Source organism: Lytechinus pictus, chromosome 6 (assembly GCF_037042905.1).
Source record: "Lytechinus pictus isolate F3 Inbred chromosome 6, Lp3.0, whole genome shotgun sequence".
In the NCBI taxonomy this organism is placed as follows: Eukaryota; Metazoa; Echinodermata; class Echinoidea; order Temnopleuroida; family Toxopneustidae; genus Lytechinus; species Lytechinus pictus.
In genome coordinates, this window is record NC_087250.1 from 27179915 (window position 1) to 27198447 (window position 18533).

Sequence of the window (18533 nt, forward strand, 5' to 3'; positions counted from 1 at the left end):
ACTCGCATAAATTTGCGATAGAACCGCCCCTATTCCTATCGGACTGGCATCCGTGGCAACCGTCATCGGTAAAGTCGGATCAAAATGTGCAAGAAATCCCGATGATTTCAACAATGACTTGGAGCGTAAAAATGCTCGCTCTGCTTCGATATTCCACACAAATTTTCGTTCTGACTTCAATAAGTCTGTAAGCGGCGCGATTTCGTGGGCCAAGTTAGGTATGAACTTCCTGTAATAGTTCAATAGGCCTAAATAAGACCTCAACTCTGAAACACTTTGTGGTCTTTCTAGCTCCTCGAGCTTCTTCATTTTGTCGGGGGTCTTATGTACTCCGCTCCTATCAATGACATGCCCCAAAAACTCAATCGATTCTTGCGCAAACCTGCATTTCTCCTGCCTTAGAGTGAGATTTCTCTCTTCTAAGCGCGTGAGCACTTTGTCTAGATTCTCGTAGTGCTCTAGCTCAGTACGACCGATTACTAAAATGTCGTCTAGGTATACTTGGACACCCGGGAGTCCTTGCAAAACTTGTTCAATCGTCTGCTGCCAAATACTCGGTGCGCTGGTAATTCCAAACACGAGTCGATTCTGTTGATAGAAACAGACCCTTGTGGGTTGAGAGTATCAAATACTTCTTTGACTCTTCATCGAGTTCCAACTAATTGTACGCATGTGCCAAGTCTAACTTCGAAAAGAGGACCCCTCCATTCAAATTCGCTAGAATATCTTCGACATTGATATTTGGAGGAGGTACCGGTTCGAGATTTGGATTCACTGTGGTCTTATAGTTACCGCAAATTCGTACGCTACCGTCTTTCTTGGGCACGGCCACTATGCCTGTGCTCCACCTGGGTAAGTACGCCATTTTCTTGCAAGCGCGTCAATTCTTTTTCCACTGCTCCCTTCATCGCATAAGGTACCCGAAACGGTTTTGTTACGACCGGCTGTGCATCTTCGCGTACTGTGATATGCGCCTTGACTTTTGTCAGACGGCCTAGCCGCTGCTCAAACAAGCGATCATGTTTGCCCAAAATCTTATCTAAGCTATGCACTGCCGTAACTGCCTCAGTACTTCGCGAACTAGTACTTCTACCAGACTGGGAGATTATTGCAGCCCAATCTAACTTTATAAAACTCAACCAATCTCTGCCGAATAACACAAACTCGGTGTCTACAACGTACAACATCAAACTACCTCTGAAGCTCCCATATTTTACTTCTACCTCTATCTTACCTCGAGGTACAGTCTCACCTGGACTTATTGACACGAACACCTTTACACTAGACTCTAGAGGAATATGAGTAAAATACTGCATATACATGCTGTACGGAATTATACTAACACCTGAACCGGTGTCCAACTCCATAGCGATCTTGTGACCCTCTATCTCTACCTCTACTATTATTGGGGGTGGGGCATTACCCTCTGAATTACCAACTGAGTGAACCTCATTCTTGAACATAGTAGTACGATCATAATCCTCATTATGGCCAGTGTGCCTATCATCATACCTATCATACTCTTCTTGTGTTTCATTTGCACCAACCTTCTTTACACTACTTCTCTTAACGTCTCTCTTTTGATTACTGTCTCTGTCTTTCTTTACATCAAATTTATACTTTTCACAGTCTTTGCTCCTGCATTTTCTAGCAATATGCCCCTTCTTTCCACATTTTCTGCACTGTCCTCGGAAGCTGCACCCTTTCGCCAAATGTCCTTGCTGTCCGCAACGAAAACACTCAAAGTCCTTGTGCTGGTTCTGCTGTCTTCCTGTTCCAGACCTCTTAGACAGGTGCGATGCGCCGGGATTGCCCTGACGCGCGCCGGGATAACCCTGGCGCTGGCCGGGATTGCCCTGACCAGAAAACATTGATCCTGCTCTCCTCCTCTGATCAGCTACTGCGTGCACAGAAACACCATCTGACCCCGTTCTCATAGCTTTCGCTTCTCCCAGCGTGACCTCACGATCCAGGGCAAAAGACACAGCATCCTGGAATGACCTTTCCATCAACTTTAAGGCTGTTCCTTCATCCTTAATTCCGCTGATAAACCTATCACGAAGCTGTTCATCGAGCTTATCAGCAAACTCACAATTCAGACTCAAATGTTTCAGCTGCACAACATAGTCTTTCGTAGACTCTCCCTGTGCCTGATCCCTTCGGATAAACTTTCGTCTTTCCGCTACAATAATCGGTGTCTTCTTATAATGTCTGCGTAATACTGCTTTCAGCTCATGGTACGATTGATCTGCCGGCTTAGCTGGGGCTAACAAATCCCTAGCTCTCTTATAAACATCTGCTCCTAACGCATTCAGAAACACTGCCACCACCTTCCTCTCCAACGCTCTCTCCGCCGGAGTCTGCTGGGCGCCGCCCGGTGCAGTCGCCTGTGGGACCTCGTAGCCGTGCGCTACCAAATGAAGCTCAAAGCGTTCGATATAACAATCAAAGTCCTCGTCCCCCAACTGTCCGAAATTACTCACATTTGCCATCATGACATTCCCCAACCAACTCGTCGCCAAACTGTTGTGTATTTATAGGGTTCTTTATAGGGAACATCCAGTAATCAGTCTCGAAGACTACAACTGTGTTTGATCAACTTTCATCTTTAATACGCACAAACTCTGGATTCACACTACATCAAGTTCGTATAACACGGAGTTCAATGAGTAACTATGTCGTTACTACGCTATCTATGAAGTGCCAACTGTATCAATGAAATATGTATATCTAACACAAAGGAATCTGATTTTATTCAGTCAACATTAATCACATGATTTTGCATTTAGAAATTATGGCGTTCATAATTAAAGTGAAAACCCGAGGGGGTCGTAATAGGTGACATCATTTTGCACGCAAATTAGTCCTAGAAATTATAATCAATATACACGTAAAACGAGCTACAATATAATTTTTATCTTTCCCAAACCATGTCAACACGGCTTATAATAATAATAATGTGTATATCGTTCAGTTTTGACAAAATGAATACTAACATGTTTAAAGAAAAGTGCAAGCCCCTGAGACTGGACTTGACTTTTTATTCATTTTTACAACATTGTTTGCTATATGAACGTTAATAGATTTGGGAAAGTTGTTTAACAGTTCAAACAAGTTTTTAAAGACTTGAACAACAGAGTTCGATTTTTTTAAAATAAATCTAATATGCAATATAGGCGCATTGTGGTCTAGTGGTTCTGACTCCAAGGGTTCGAACTCTAGCCATGGCGTGTTTTCTTTCAGCAGGAAATTTATCCACACAGTGCTGCACTCGACCCAGGTGAGGTAAATCGGTACCCGGCAGGATTGATTCCTTAAATGCACTGAGCGCTGAAATGCACCTCGAGCTAAAGCCTTGCTAACAATAACATCAATGCACCAAGAAAAAGATTGTTTCTAGATAGATGGCGCTTTACAATTGAATGTCTATTTTATTATTATTATTACTATTGTTATAATTATTATTATTGTTATCATCTTAATTATTATTCAATAGATAAAACATGGTTGTATAAAAACTAAACAGCGCTTTATTATGGTTATCAAATATTTTTCTTGAATAAGAAATAGTAGTTAGATCTTGAATATTCATTATTTAATTCCGAACGAGAGTTACACATATAAATCAAACATAAATGATTACCCAAAGAACCGAAAGAGTTCATGATGCACGGTTTATACGCAAATGAATATCCTAAGAATCTATAGAAATAAGGATAGGGGTTGGAGGGGAAAGTTACACCCCTCGGTTTTCTAGAATTTTGACATGCAAGAATGCTTACTAGTGTATGTTTTGTGCGCTAGACAAAAAGATAAGATTATTATTAGCGAAACGTCATAAATTACCTTCTTTGTGATTTTTAAATGAATTTATTAGGAATTCACCCCGAACGAAAATAAAATCTTAACACAGTTCGCCAGTATAGTTATGTTCATAATATTCCATCGCGTGTCAACAAGCACTCTTCTATTACGTTGATAATATTTTACTGCGTGTCAACAGACACGATACCATTGTGTCGATAATAATGTACCGGCATCCACTGGAACGTGAAAAAAGCGAAACAATAATAAAAGAGAACAAAATCGATTTGGTGGGCGTTTTATAAAGCAGTTCGAGGTACGAATTTCGTAAAGGTACGAATGAATTTACGCATGACTGGTACATATGTTCTTAGGTGATAAAGTCAGCTACATATTGGCATCCGTCAACCAAAGAAAGGGTCACCAGTAGTATTACGTCATTCGTCATAACTCATGGGCAGCTTTATGAAAAACCCAGCAGAGAGATTTTCACATTGACTGCTAACAAAAGATTGCCAAAACCTTTGACCTTTATTATTGAAAGCAACTCGGTTTCAAGTATGTACGTTTACATGTATGGTTTGAGGGTATGACGAAATGATTGTTTACGCGAAAAGAAGGCGATAATATTTTAACATCCGTTAATGAGAGCCGCTATAGAAAAGTATATCACGGCAATCATAAACGATAGTAGAAATAAACAAGTGACACTGATTATGCACTTTGAACACTCCACAAGTTATTTTGTGTTTTTTTAATATTAATTTTACTAATATTATTATCATGTATCTATATACACTGAGAAAATGTAAATTTCCACATGTTTCTCAAATGTATGACAGAAGTGAAATAGAGCAGAGGGGATTGGATATGACAGATAATGGTATTTTATTTATTACAAAACTACACGACTAAGACCAGACTTTCTTTAAATCTTATTTAGCCGAGTCCGTTAGGTATTAATAATTTTCAAGCAAACCATTACTCTTGTATTTGTGCTATTAAATGGATTTGATTTTTCGCTTGCATATGGTCTTAGTAATCATTTTGGAAGAGAAGACACCTGTAAAAAGTGATAGGAACTTAATGTTGGATTCTCGACCAAACTTGTACAGTGTTTTACTTACTTAATAAATCTTATTTTATAAGGTAGTTTTCATTCTGAAACTTCTCTTACTACATTCAAGATGAAACTTCGGACCACATTAGCTCAACACTTATTATAATTCCCCCCTTACTGCATGCTACCCCCCCCCCCCCCACACACACCATCCCCTTGTTTTTTTTTTGTTTTTTTTAGAATTTGTTTTTTAATAAGTTGTGTTTTGTAGTCGTAAGTTGTTTTGTATAGCATGGATTGATGTTTTCTTTATATAATTATGTATTTATTTGTATATTGTATGTTTGTATTTTTAAACGTGTGTACTGGACCCCTCAGAAGAACAGACTGTGGCTGAAGAGGGTCATCCAGCCCACGAGTGGAAAATAAATAGATAAATAAATAAATAAAAATTTACATTTTATGTTGTACCGCATGAAAAATGTTGTAAAATGTTGTAAAATGCAGCATGAAAAAGCTAGCCGCTATGTTGTATTAGGATTCCAACCTTTGACACAATAAACACCATCACGGAGCGACTAATACAGATTTCAACAATTTTTTTAATACTCATTATTAAGAATCAACAACCATTACTTTACATATATTAAGAAGCCTACACTAATTTCTACAGCCTCTACTATTTAGTCAGGTTCCCAACGTTTGTTATACACTCTAGTGTACCCTATAATAAATACTTAATTTGATCTTAGAATGCTGTGTTTAAGAACATATTTCTGATATAACCATTGACCATATCTCATTTATTGTAAAAGTGTAACAAATAAATTCTGATTCAATTCAATACATCCTGTATTATTTCTTCCGTTTCAGTTATTACTAAACCCACCATTACTGTATGTCATTGCTATACTGTAAGCCACATTAAACTTGTAGTTGTGTAAAATTGGATCGTAATGATATCTAACATTGGGTATTTTATTTGATTTGTGCACTGACCCAAGATGTGGAAAATCCCCAATATGTTTTAAACCACATTGCAGGTCTACTCAGTTGCACACTAAACTCGTATTCATTCAAACAGTGTGCAGAGATTGTTTATAGCTGAAAGAGTATACTTGAACTTATCGGTGAGTATGTAGCTTTGGAAATATGGTGTTGGGTTGAAACTTCAGGATACTATACCTAGGTGTCAGAAAAGCTTTCTTGATTTTTTGCATGAACCGTATAGCGGCACACTTTTTTTGACACCGACAAATGAAACAGAAGTTATAAATCTTCTGAATTCGCTTAAAAATAATAAGAGCCCCGGTTTTGATGGCGTTAAAAATGAGTTAATTAAATATGTCATACATGAAATTGTAAAACCGCTTGTTCATATTTTCAATTTATCTTTCTCTTTTGGTACTGTACCAGAACGAATGAAAATTGCGAAAGTTGTGCCAATCTTTAAAAAGGGTGATACTCAAACTTTAAATAATTATAGACCTATCTCGTTGCTGACATCTTTTTCGAAAATCTTAGAAAAATGATATATAAAAGGACAGTAACATTTTTAAACAAGACTAAAATATTTTCGAAATTCCAGTTTGGCTTTCGTGAAAAGCACACCACTACACATGCTAGTTTACATTTTGTAGATAAAATAGCTCAAGCATTAGATGACCACCATCATACAAAAGGTATATTTTTGGATTTCTCGAAAGCTTTTGATACTGTTGACCATGAAATACTTATCAGAAAGCTGTCTCATTATGGAGTCAGGGGCAGCTGGTTCAAAAGCTACTTGACTGATAGGAAGCAGTATGTATCATTGAATGGAATTGACTCAAGACATCAAGCTGTATCATGTTTAGTCCCTCAATGGTCCCTTCTGGGTCCCCTACTTTTTATATAATATATCAATGATTTTTCCTATTCATCTGAGGTTTTGTCATTCACTTTTTTGCGGATGATTCGAGTGTATTTTTTGAGGTTTTGCTAGAAAGAGTTAATAAAGAGTTGAAAAATGTCATTTTGTGGATACATGCAAACAAGTTGTCTTTGAATCTTCAAAAGACAAATTATATGCTTTTTAGTAATACCCTAAAACACTTACCTGGGCATTTACTTTTTGATAACACTAACATTATCATAGTAACTTCCACCAAGTTTCTTGGTTTACACATCGATGAGAATTTAAGTTGGAAATATCACTGTAATAATATTTGTAAAGTTTTGTCTACAAATACTGGTGTAATCTACAAGTTAAAACATTTTGTCCCAAAAGAAATTTTGCTTATTTTGTATTCAACTCTAATTTTGCCTTATCTTCATTACGAAGTTTTGGTATGGGGAAAGTCTCTAAAAACCCAACGAGAAAATATACTTGTCACTCAAAAAAGGGCGATAAGAATTGTTTTCAATGCAGATTACCGTGCACACACTAATATTTTGTTCTACAATAATAAACTATTAGAGGTAGAAGATATCTATCTTCTACAGTTAGGTTAACTCATGTATGATCATGAAAGTGGTAGACTCCCGAATGCATTTGTGCAAATGTTTAGAAAGAATAATCAAGTTCACAGTTATAATACTAGACAGGCACTACATATGCCACGGGTAAGAACCGCCTTTCTCTAAAACACTCGCTTATACTGGTCCTAAGTATTGGAATTCACTTCTTATTGATGTAACTTGTTCTGTCAGTGTCTCTGTTTTCAAACGCAAACTGAAATTGCTTTTACTGAGTAATTATGTTGATAATATTTAATGTAAATACGATGCCATGTGACCTGTTTAAGTTTTATTACTATTTTCTTAGCTCATTTGTCTATCCCCTCTTTTTCCAGGCTGTCCCTTCAATATTCAAATCAACTTTCCTCTTGTGACTATGTTTGTTTTCCCTTTCTCTATCTCACTCCTTTTCTTTCTATCTTCCTAGCCCCTACCTGGAACTAGGCAAGGGAACTCTTCTAAGCCTATCACTTTTCTTGTTCCTTTGTTTTGTTTTGTGTCCACTTTTCTCTCCATCCTTCATCCCCCTGCTTACCTTTTCCCTTTGTAGATATCAGAATCTCCTTTGTAAATATTCCCTCACCCTCACCTGATTTTATGCAGTTTTGTTTTGTTTTTTCTGGGTAAATTTTACCTCTTATCTCTTTTAAACTATATAGTTAAAATTTCATACCATGTATTCTCTTTTGGGGGACCTTGCTTTGACAAGCTCAGCTTCTTGAAGGTCTCCTCCTCTTTCATAACATACATGTATATATACTTTTTCTTGTTAACATGATCTCATCTTTGTATATTTTAAGTATGCGTGACAATGAAAGTACTGAAGATGTAAAAAAGCATCTTTTTATGATGTTGTTAACTAATGTTATGTGAAAATGTTGTGAAAGAAGAAATAAATGAACCATGAACCATGAAATATATTGTTTGTGAAAATAGTAAAGAACATGACTGATTACTTACATTAAATACATTTGATCTGCTTTACTATACTTTGGCTATTGTTTTGGACATGACTGTGCTTAAAAACAAATGCCCTACCGAGTCTTTCTGATAAAATCCCTTTTAATGACGTCATCCCTACAACACATGTAGCTCGTCTAATTTCCTATTAGCACTGACAAGGACAATGGTTGCATAAAAGCAAAGATCCCATTCTTGGGGGATATTTTTTTTACTGATAATGAATGAAATCTCGTATCACACTGTACTTTTTTTCCTTAAACTTAGCCCGTTTCGTTTTCACACTACGTTTTAGCAAAGTGGGGCTGGCACGGTAGATAATACGGTACTATCTGGCCCTGCCCCAAAATCAGGGTAAGCCGGTGCTAATTGCTGTGCTAAGAGATGCAGTGTGAAACGAAAGTGGGCTAAGGAGGAAGAGTGGGGCTAAGCATTAACCGATCACAAAAGTCGAAATTGCACGTTAATCGCGTTCTGTATGGTAAAATCATCAATATTCATGAGCTGTGTGCTAGTTCGGGGTGATAACCCTCGCTAAGCAAATAGTATGAGGTTAAGAAAGACAGTGTAAATAAAAAAAATATTATAAGATTAAGGATAGTACGGGGTTAAAGAAAGGGGTTACACCTCGTAATTTCGAAGGTTCGTAATTCCGAAACACGTAAATTGCCTATACCTCGATGTTCGTTAATCCGAAAACGTAAAAGGGTTCGTTAATCCGAACATTTGTAGCGTTATTCTGAAGGTTCGTTAACCATTTCGTTTTCGGACTAACGAACCTTCGGAATTACGAACCTCATTTCGTTTTCGGATTAACGAACCTTCGGAATTACGAATCTCACTTCGTTTTCGGACTAACGAACCTTCGGAATTACGAACCTCATTTTGTTTACGGACTAACGAACCTTCGGAAATACGAACCTTCGGAATTACGAATGTATGCGAAAGGAAAGTATGGGGTTAAAGAAAATGCAGTGTGAAAAAATATAGGTAGCAGTGTTTTTGTTCTCATAAATCAAAATAATCTAATCATTGTAAAATGAAATATATCACAAGGCATGTCATTTATTGGAATTCATAGCAAAATTGAAGAAAATATGAATTTGAACTCCGTAGATTGATCTAGTTTTGTGAAAATCAAGTAAAAGAAAACATAACTAGGAGACTTGCCAGGAAAGATTAAGTTTAGGAGATCAAAAAATGGGGATAAAAGAGAAAGAGATTAAAGAGGAGGGAAATAGCTAGATAAGAAAGAAGCAGAAAATAGAGAGTGTGCGGGGAGGTAGATACACTGTAAAAAATGAAATTCTAATTTAACACTTACGGTGCTTGTATAGTGACTGCACTACGGGTGCTGAATAGCACTTCGAGATAGCAAGCATGAGTGGAAAGAAGCAGAAAATAGAGAGTGTGCGGTGGGGGGGGGGGTAGATACCCAAATTTACTTTTGCAAGTTCTGCGGTGATTTTCTTGCTAACCCAATACACCGAAAACGAACTGGCCTCCCTCCCATTGTGTGGCAGGCTACTAGCTAGGCATGTACAGTAGGATCGGAGCAGATTCTCTCCACCAAACATGCCAAAATAATCACAAAATCGGCGGGAAATTTGTATGACTATATAATAGGTTCTCAGATTACTGATTTGGAGATGTAATCTCGGAGGAACAAGTTATTGAGTTTTCATAACTAGATCTAGTTGTTTCAGCTTTCGTTTTGAGTCTTGTTGTGTATGATGCCGCGATGTTTCATCAAAATTTTAAGTAAAAAAAAAATCAGTTTGGAATTCTATTCATTTCTAGAACATATTGTTTTAAGTTTTTAATAGTTTAAAAATGTATTTGAAAAACACTAAATAAAAATTGTCATTATGATTTTTGTTAGATGATTGGATTTTTTTTGCTTCTATCCTTCCTGCTTGCCCGTTTTTGTTCCATCTATCTTTATTTCCTATTTGTCTTTCCTGATCCTTTCTCTCTCTGTTTGTTCATTTTTCTTTCTTTCCTATTTTTTCTTACCCGTTTTCTTTATCAAAGTTCCCTTTTTTATAAGTTCTTTCTTTCTTAAAACTTTTATTCTCGCCCCTCACTTCCTCTCCTTTTTCTTTTAATTCTTTCTCTTCTTCCATTATGTTTTCATTCCCTCCTCACTTCATTCTTCCTCCCACTCTTTCCTCCTTTCTTTCATTCTTCATTTTACTTTTACTTCTAATTCTTTCTCTCCCTCCCTCCCTTAATTTCTTCCTTCCTTTCCTCCTCCCTTACTGCTTTCTTTCTTTGCTTTTTTCTTTCAAAGAATGAAACATTCCTTCATTCTTTCTTTCCTCCTCCTTTTTCTTACTTTTTTTTCTTTCTCTCCTTTATTTTGTCTTTCACACATGTATTCTTCTTCCATTCCTAAAGGGAATCTTTCTTTCTTTCTGTATTCAATTCAAAGAATGACGGAAACATTTTTCTCTCTTTTATTCTTTCTTTCACCCTTTTATTCTAATTTTTTCCTTCATTTTCCCCTTAATTTTTTTCTTTCTTTCTTCTCAATTCATCTCTTTTCTTTCGTCTTTTCTTCCTCTCCTTCATTCTTTCGTTCACCCTCTCTTCCAATTCTTTATAATTTTTCACAAGTGTAACACTGTGTTCTTTGTTGATCTTTATTGTCGATTGTCCCGTATTTCATTTTGTGAAATGTGGTCACCCTGGCTGAATTTTTAGTTAACATTTAAGCTATAAAATTAGCACTCGTAGTGCAGTCACTCTACAAGCACTGTAAGTGCTAAATTAGCACTTCACTTTTTAAAGTGTAGATCCCAACGCCCCTTTGCTTTGTGCATAACCAGGGAATGCCAGCACGATTATAAGCTCGTTGGACGGCATGAAATTATGTCATTTCTCTACAAAGGTCAATATTGGGGAAACCCATTTATTATGCTTATCCATTCTACATCAAAAGATGGCGCTCTTCCAAGCTTTGATTACACTCACATTAAAGCACTTGATGAAGATGTGGTTCCGGACATTAAATCATTTGAAATCAGAAACCATGGAAAGTCTACATTACCTTCATTTAATAACTTCAATAAGCTATACACCGAATCCATCTAAACAAAACACTAAACTCACATTATATTTGGATTCAAGATATAATACTAAAATTGAGCATCCTTGCATAGAACAAACATGAATTCGGATGGTTATTTTTTAAAAAAAGACATATCTGCCATATACATGCTACTAACTATCACGTGCATAATGTGTCAAAACATTGTAAAAGAAGATCAAATGAAATATTTCCAAAAATAATTTCGTCTATCACTATTTTTCAATCGATCATGGCGATTGTGACCCTGTGTAAAGCACTTCATTTCCATTATTTCATTATGAAAATTGGGAAGATGGACATCATTTCTACTCTGCACTTTGAATGATGAAAGTATTTTAGTTAGCTATAGACTTTTTTCATATTTCTATATAAGCAGTATTTACCCTGTATCAATAAATGTAATCGTAGATGGTTGTTATATGTTTTTTATAATGCGGTATATAAGTCTTGCAATGATGTGAAACCTCTCTGTATAAAGTTTAATGCGATATATATATATTGATCGCCTGATTTGCTAGGATACCCTGTATTGCTTTAAATAATAATTGATTTATGATTACTTAACAGCTCTAATGTACATTATGTTACATATTTAATGTACATTATGTCAAATTTTTAACGTACATTATATTACATCTTTAATGTATATTAATTTACATCTTTAATGTACATTATGTTACATCTTTAATGTACATTAATTTACATCTTTAATGTACATTATGTCAAATTTTTAATGTACATTATATTACATCTTTAATGTACATTAATTTACATCTTTAATGTACATTATGTTACATCTTTAATGTACATTAATTTACATCTTTAATGTACATTATGTCAAATTTTTAATGTACATTAATTTACATTTTTAATGTACATTATGTTACATCTTTAATGTACATTATGTCACATTTTTAATGTACATTATATTACATCTTTAATGTACATTAATTTACATCTTTAATGTACATTATGTTACATATTTAATGTACATTAATTTACATCTTTAATGTACATTATGTTACATCTTTAATGTACATTATGTCAAGTTGTTAATGTACATTATATTACATCTTTAATGTACATTACTTTACATCTTTAATGTACATTATGTTACATCTTTAATGTACATTAATTTACATCTTTAATGTACATTATGTCAAATTTTTAATGTACATTATATTACATCTTTAATGTACATTAATTTACATCTTTAATATACATTATGTTACATCTTTAATGTACATTATGTCAAATTGTTAATGTACATTATATTACATCTTTAATGTACATTAATTTACATCTTTAATGTACATTAATTTACATCTTTAATGTACATTATGTTACATATTTAATGTACATTATGTTACTTCTTGAAGGTACATTAATTTACATCTTTAATGTACATTATGTCAAATTTTTAATGTACATTATATTACATCTTTAATGTACATTAATTTACATCTTTAATGTACATTATGTTACATCTTTAATGTACATTAATTTACATCTTTAATGTACATTATGTCAAATTTTTAATGTACATTAATTTACATCTTTAATGTACATTATGTTACATCTTTAATGTACATTATGTCAAATTTTTAATGTACATTATATTACATCTTTAATGTACATTAATTTACATCTTTAATGTACATTATGTTACATATTTAATGTACATTAATCTACATCTTTAATGTACATTATGTTACATCTTTAATGTACATTATGTCAAATTGTTAATGTACATTATATTACATCTTTAATGTACATTACTTTACATCTTTAATGTACATTATGTTACATCTTTAATGTACATTAATTTACATCTTTAATGTACATTATGTCAAATTTTTAATGTACATTATATTACATCTTTAATGTACATTAATTTACATCTTTAATATACATTATGTTACATCTTTAATGTACATTATGTCAAATTGTTAATGTACATTATATTACATCTTTAATGTACATTAATTTACATCTTTAATGTACATTATGTTACATATTTAATGTACATTATGTTACTTCTTGAAGGTACATTAATTTACATCTTTAATGTACATTATGTCACATATTTAATGTACAATATGTTACATCTTTAATGTACATCAATTTACATTTTTAAAGTACATTAATTTACATATTCAAAGGTAAATGCTAGTTTTGGTAACGATATCAAAATGAGTTCGTACAGAATCAAATAAAATGACCACCAAAGTGTCTGTTTGTATAAATAAAACGTATGTGCCAAAGGATTCTGGAAGAAATTGTGTTATTGCTGAGAAATCAGCAAATAAGCACAGGATTTGGGTAGAGCGTCGGGCCCGACATTCAAAGCAATAACTATACACTGTCCCACGTGCGCTTATCTGTGTTGGGAATCTTCAGTCTGAATATTTTTCAGCGTAGATTTCAAGATTTCACAAAGTTCAGTTTATGTAACTGTACCAGATCTAGATCTTTGATGATATACTGACAATTAAGCCTTGTTTTACAGACTTTCTCATGAAATCAGTGTTTACTGCAAATACTGGAATTTCTCTTTAATGTGCATCAATCTGCATGTTTAATGTACATCAATTTACAGAATTAATGAACATTATTTACATCTTCAATGTACATTAATTTACATCTTTAATGTAAATCAATTTACATATTCGTGTGGAGGAGCCGTGGTGTAGTGGTTCTGACTCTCGCCTTGTAAACAGAGTGTTCGAATCCCACCGCGGTCTAGCGTCCTTTGGCAAGGAGTTAATCCACAATTTGCCACTCTCGACCCAGGTGCTAAATGGGTACCCGGTAGGATGTGAAAGTCATTGTAGCTTGTCCAGTACTGTGTGCGCCTCACAGGCGACTGACTGGGATACTCCCCAGGGATTGGAGGATGTGCACACATTTTTTGCGGAAATGACTGATTGAATCCGACGACCGGGGTAATAATATATATGTAAAGCGCTTAGACACGTCGTTCCGATGGATTAAGCGCTTTATAAAAGCGGTTATTATTATTATCATTATTATTATATTCAATGCATATCAATATACACTTTTAAGACACATCAGTTAAGATCTTTAATGCACATCATTTACATACTGCATCAATTTACATTTTTAATTTACATCAAATTACATCTTTAATGTACACCAATTTTCATTTTTTTATTTACATCAAATTACATCATTAATGTACATCAATTTACATATTGGATGAACATTATTTTACATCTTTAGTGTACATCATTTCTAACTAGATTGCCTACCTTATTTATTTCACCATCTCCTTTCATTTTCCATTAGTCATCACTAAACATCCCTAAACTAAGGTGTTTTAACTAGAACATTTGAATTTATGAGTCAATAATAAACTTCGTTCTATTGACCTTGCAAAATATGTATGCCCGGGGGGGGGGGGGGCACTCGACCAAACAAGTAGTAGGGGTGTGCCGCGGGCGAGACAAAAAACGGGGGCCTTGGAGCGGGCTTATTATAAAAAAGGAGGGTCCTCGGAACGGGCTTCGGAACGACAAATGTTTGGAACGGGCCTGCGTGCATGATGCAGCTAGCCCGGCGGCGAAATTAATTTTCCCACCGAGTTCTAGACCAACATATGAATATTCATGACTTGCGTCTTCGGATTAAGAGTACGCATGCGCGTGGACTTTGCCTCGACCAGTGCCGGTCGTAAGCATTCACGTTCAGTTGCTCAGAATGAATTTAGCATCGTCAAATTACCGGTACCCTTACATAGTTACATAGGCCTTGCAGGCTTAGATCTATATGTATATATCCAATTCTTAAACATTTATCACACTAGCTGCCATTAATGGCAAGACATGTGCTAGGCTAGGGCTCGCTTAGGCTAGCGTATTAACTTTACCTCAAATCTGGACCTGTCTAATGCCTAGTACTAATCAGTGTTGTAGTTCCTTGATGCTCGGCCTTGGCCTTAAGGCGCCTACTTTTTCAAATCCTTGGCCTTGAACATTCAAGCCTTGGCCTTGAGGATATTGAGCCTTGAAATTTCAAGGAATTTTCAAGGCCTTTTCAAGGCATTTTGTACTTTCACTGTTTTAAATAAGTAATTATAAATTTTTCAATTGTTTTTTTAAAATATATTTAATGACACTAATGGTCAATACTACCAGTCACCAGTAACATTAGCAGCAACAGTAGTAAGTGTACTAGCAGTGTCAACAATTGTAATTGTCACCATTCCCAAGAATTTTCAAACAAAGAATACATCAGTTATGAGAAATAGCATTATGTATTGGTATTGTGTTGTAATCATGACTAATGATGATAATGACAGTAAATAATAATGATCATGATCAAGATAATTTAGTGCTTTGATGACAAGAATACATTTGACATCTGACTGCAATTTTGACAACAATTTTATTTACTTTAAACGTAGCTTACTCTAAAGAACGATAACAAGATTGATTTCTATTCCATCATTTAGGATTTTCCTTGTATTATTTTCTTTGGCCAACAAGATTGTTTTAAGTCTTAATGATATTCTGAAAAAATTTGGTAAACTTGAACACAAGCTTCAATTTTGTCATATCCAAATGGGTTATGGCATGATAAGCCAGAAACTTTGAGGGCCAAGCCTGGCATATAGAGCAACATTTCTGTAAAAAAAAAGAAGAAAGCGATTGAAGCGAGCGAGTGAATAAATTTGTCCCCCTCTTTCTATAGGAAAAGCTAATTTTGCGATAGATTGTTTAAAAAATAATATCACATTCACTCCATCTTTTCCTTTTCTTTTCCCCCCTTGTCTAAGTTTATTCGTGGTGGTGGAACTTTTTCTTCTCTCTATCTCTTTCCTAAATTGTATATTTGTTTTGGGTCAGATTGACAAAACAAAGGGGGAAAATGTTTACTTCTTTTTAATCATTTATCGTTCAACAGTGAATTTCATTTCTCTACAGTTTCATTGAAACAAACAACGTATTTGTTTTTGTGTCAATATGGCTTCAAAAGAAATAATAATTAATGATAAAAATAATAATTGAATAATTGATAATTATCAATATTATCAATAAGTATTAATAATCAATGAATGGATAACTGTTTAAAGAAATAATTAAGATTTACCCTCTCCCAACTAAGGGTATGGGGTGCGCCCTGTTTATTTTATATCCTTTTGAATATAACTTTATTTTGTAAGTATTCTTTATTCTGTTTTTAAGGTAAAATAAGTGTAGAAGATACAAGAAATAAGAATTGAAATTTAAAAGTGGTCAGTTGTAAGCTGAAAAAAATATGAAAACTGACAAGAGTCCTAAAAATGACTCATTTTCAGTTTTAGCATTTGAAAATTTTAGCTTGCGCTCTGTGCTCTCTTCCCCCCGCCCCCCCTCCCCCCCAAAAAAAAATTCCCTGTAGGATTTTTTTTTCAAAATGAAATATGCCCTTTAAAAAAAAAGAAATATACCTTCTTAAATAATAAAACATAATACATTTTAGGTTCGAAAATCACAGATTTTGCATCGTGCTTGCATCAGTTATTGTTTAGTACTAATCCTGCTCATGGTTACAAAAATGTATAGAATGTTGCTTTATGGTTGGAATATCACAATTTTTTGGCTCGCTTCCTGCACTCCATCAATTATTTACTCGTTCTTCCCGTAAACAAAAAATGCCTAGAATGTCCAGTTTTCAGGTTGGAATATCACAAATTTTTGAGCTCGCGCTTTGCACTCGCATTTATTTTCATTGGTGAGTTATGTATCTTATTCAAAATGCAGTAATTAACTGCTTCCTTTACTGGTCAGTACATAAAAAAAATTAGCGGGCGTAAAATTATTTTTTAGTTAGATACACATCTTTTTCATGATTACAAAACCAGCTAAGAATATTTGATTTCCATGTCTTATTACACGACATGTCAAGAAGTTTGAGCTGGTGGTTCGCGCTGGCAATATTGCGCAAGGATGCCCTTTAACAATGATTAGCCCCATAATTGACCATAAATCAAGTTTTACAACTTCAGAATCACTTTTTTTCAAAACCGCTTGCTCGCTATGTTTTGTCGCTGAAAAGTAAAACCTAAATCAAAATATCTATCTTATAATTAAAAATCACTTTAGAAAGCCTTTGCTCAACTTAATTTCTACAAAACACACAATTACTTCACGCAGTTCATGATCTCATTTTGAAAATACATGTATCTGTTTGCACAAGAAACTCATTTTGATAAATGAGTGCCTTTTGGCGTTGACCCCCCCCCCCCCCAATAATAATTTTCTGCTGCCCCTGTCCCAGGGAGTGGAGAAAAACATACGTTGAGAATGCCAGGATCAGATGTAGGCTAATCAGATGACCGTGGTAATAATTATTATTGCAATGTTAATCGCCTAGAAAAAATTATGGATTATGTGTACACAGGTAACTATATCATTATTTTAGTATGTCTCTATCATGAAATTATTTTTGTTTTAAATGTAAAAAGGTTATTTTTTCTCGCTCAGTCCCCTCGCTCACATATTCTACCATGTGTGATGTCTGCCGCCTAAGTATTGTTAGTTCGTTGTTAATGCGCTAGCCTATGGATATATATATATATAAAGAGAGAGAGAGAGAGAGATCTAAGCCTATAAGGCCTATGTAACTATGTAAGGGTACCGGTAATTTGACGATGCTAATTTAATCTGAGCAACTGAACGTGAATGCTTACGACCGGCACTGGTCGACGCGCATGCGTGCTCTTAATCCGAAGACGCTAGTCATGAATATTCATATGTTGGTCCAGAACTCGGTGGGAAAAATAATTTCGCGACCCGGACGTCAATTTGATGTTTGAACTAGGCGGCGCCAAAATGATGTTCGAACTATGGGGCGCCGAACTGATGTTTGAACAGGGAGGGGGGCGCCAAATTGATCTTCGAACTATGGGAGCGCCGAATTAATGTTCGATCTAGCGGGGCACCAAATTGATGTTCGAACTAGAGAAGCGCTAATTTGAATTTTGACCATAATGCGACAAATACATGTTTCAGAGGGGGGGGGGGGGATGGAGGGCAAAGTTATATTTCACATTGGGGGCGCAAAGTTTATGTTCAACCGAGGGCGCCAAATTGACCTTGGACTTAGGGGGCT

The 18533-nt window shown here is 35.0% G+C and overlaps 1 protein-coding gene across 1 annotated transcript; it reads right to left on the reverse strand.

Annotated features, from left to right (window-relative positions):
- Positions 1-806: 806 nt before the first annotated feature.
- On the reverse strand, positions 807-2495 carry LOC135154581 (uncharacterized). Its single transcript, XM_064101306.1, has one exon. It carries the CDS (start codon positions 2493-2495, stop codon positions 807-809), a length of 1689 nt encoding a protein of 562 aa, XP_063957376.1.
- Between the last annotated feature and the right edge of the window lie 16038 nt (positions 2496-18533).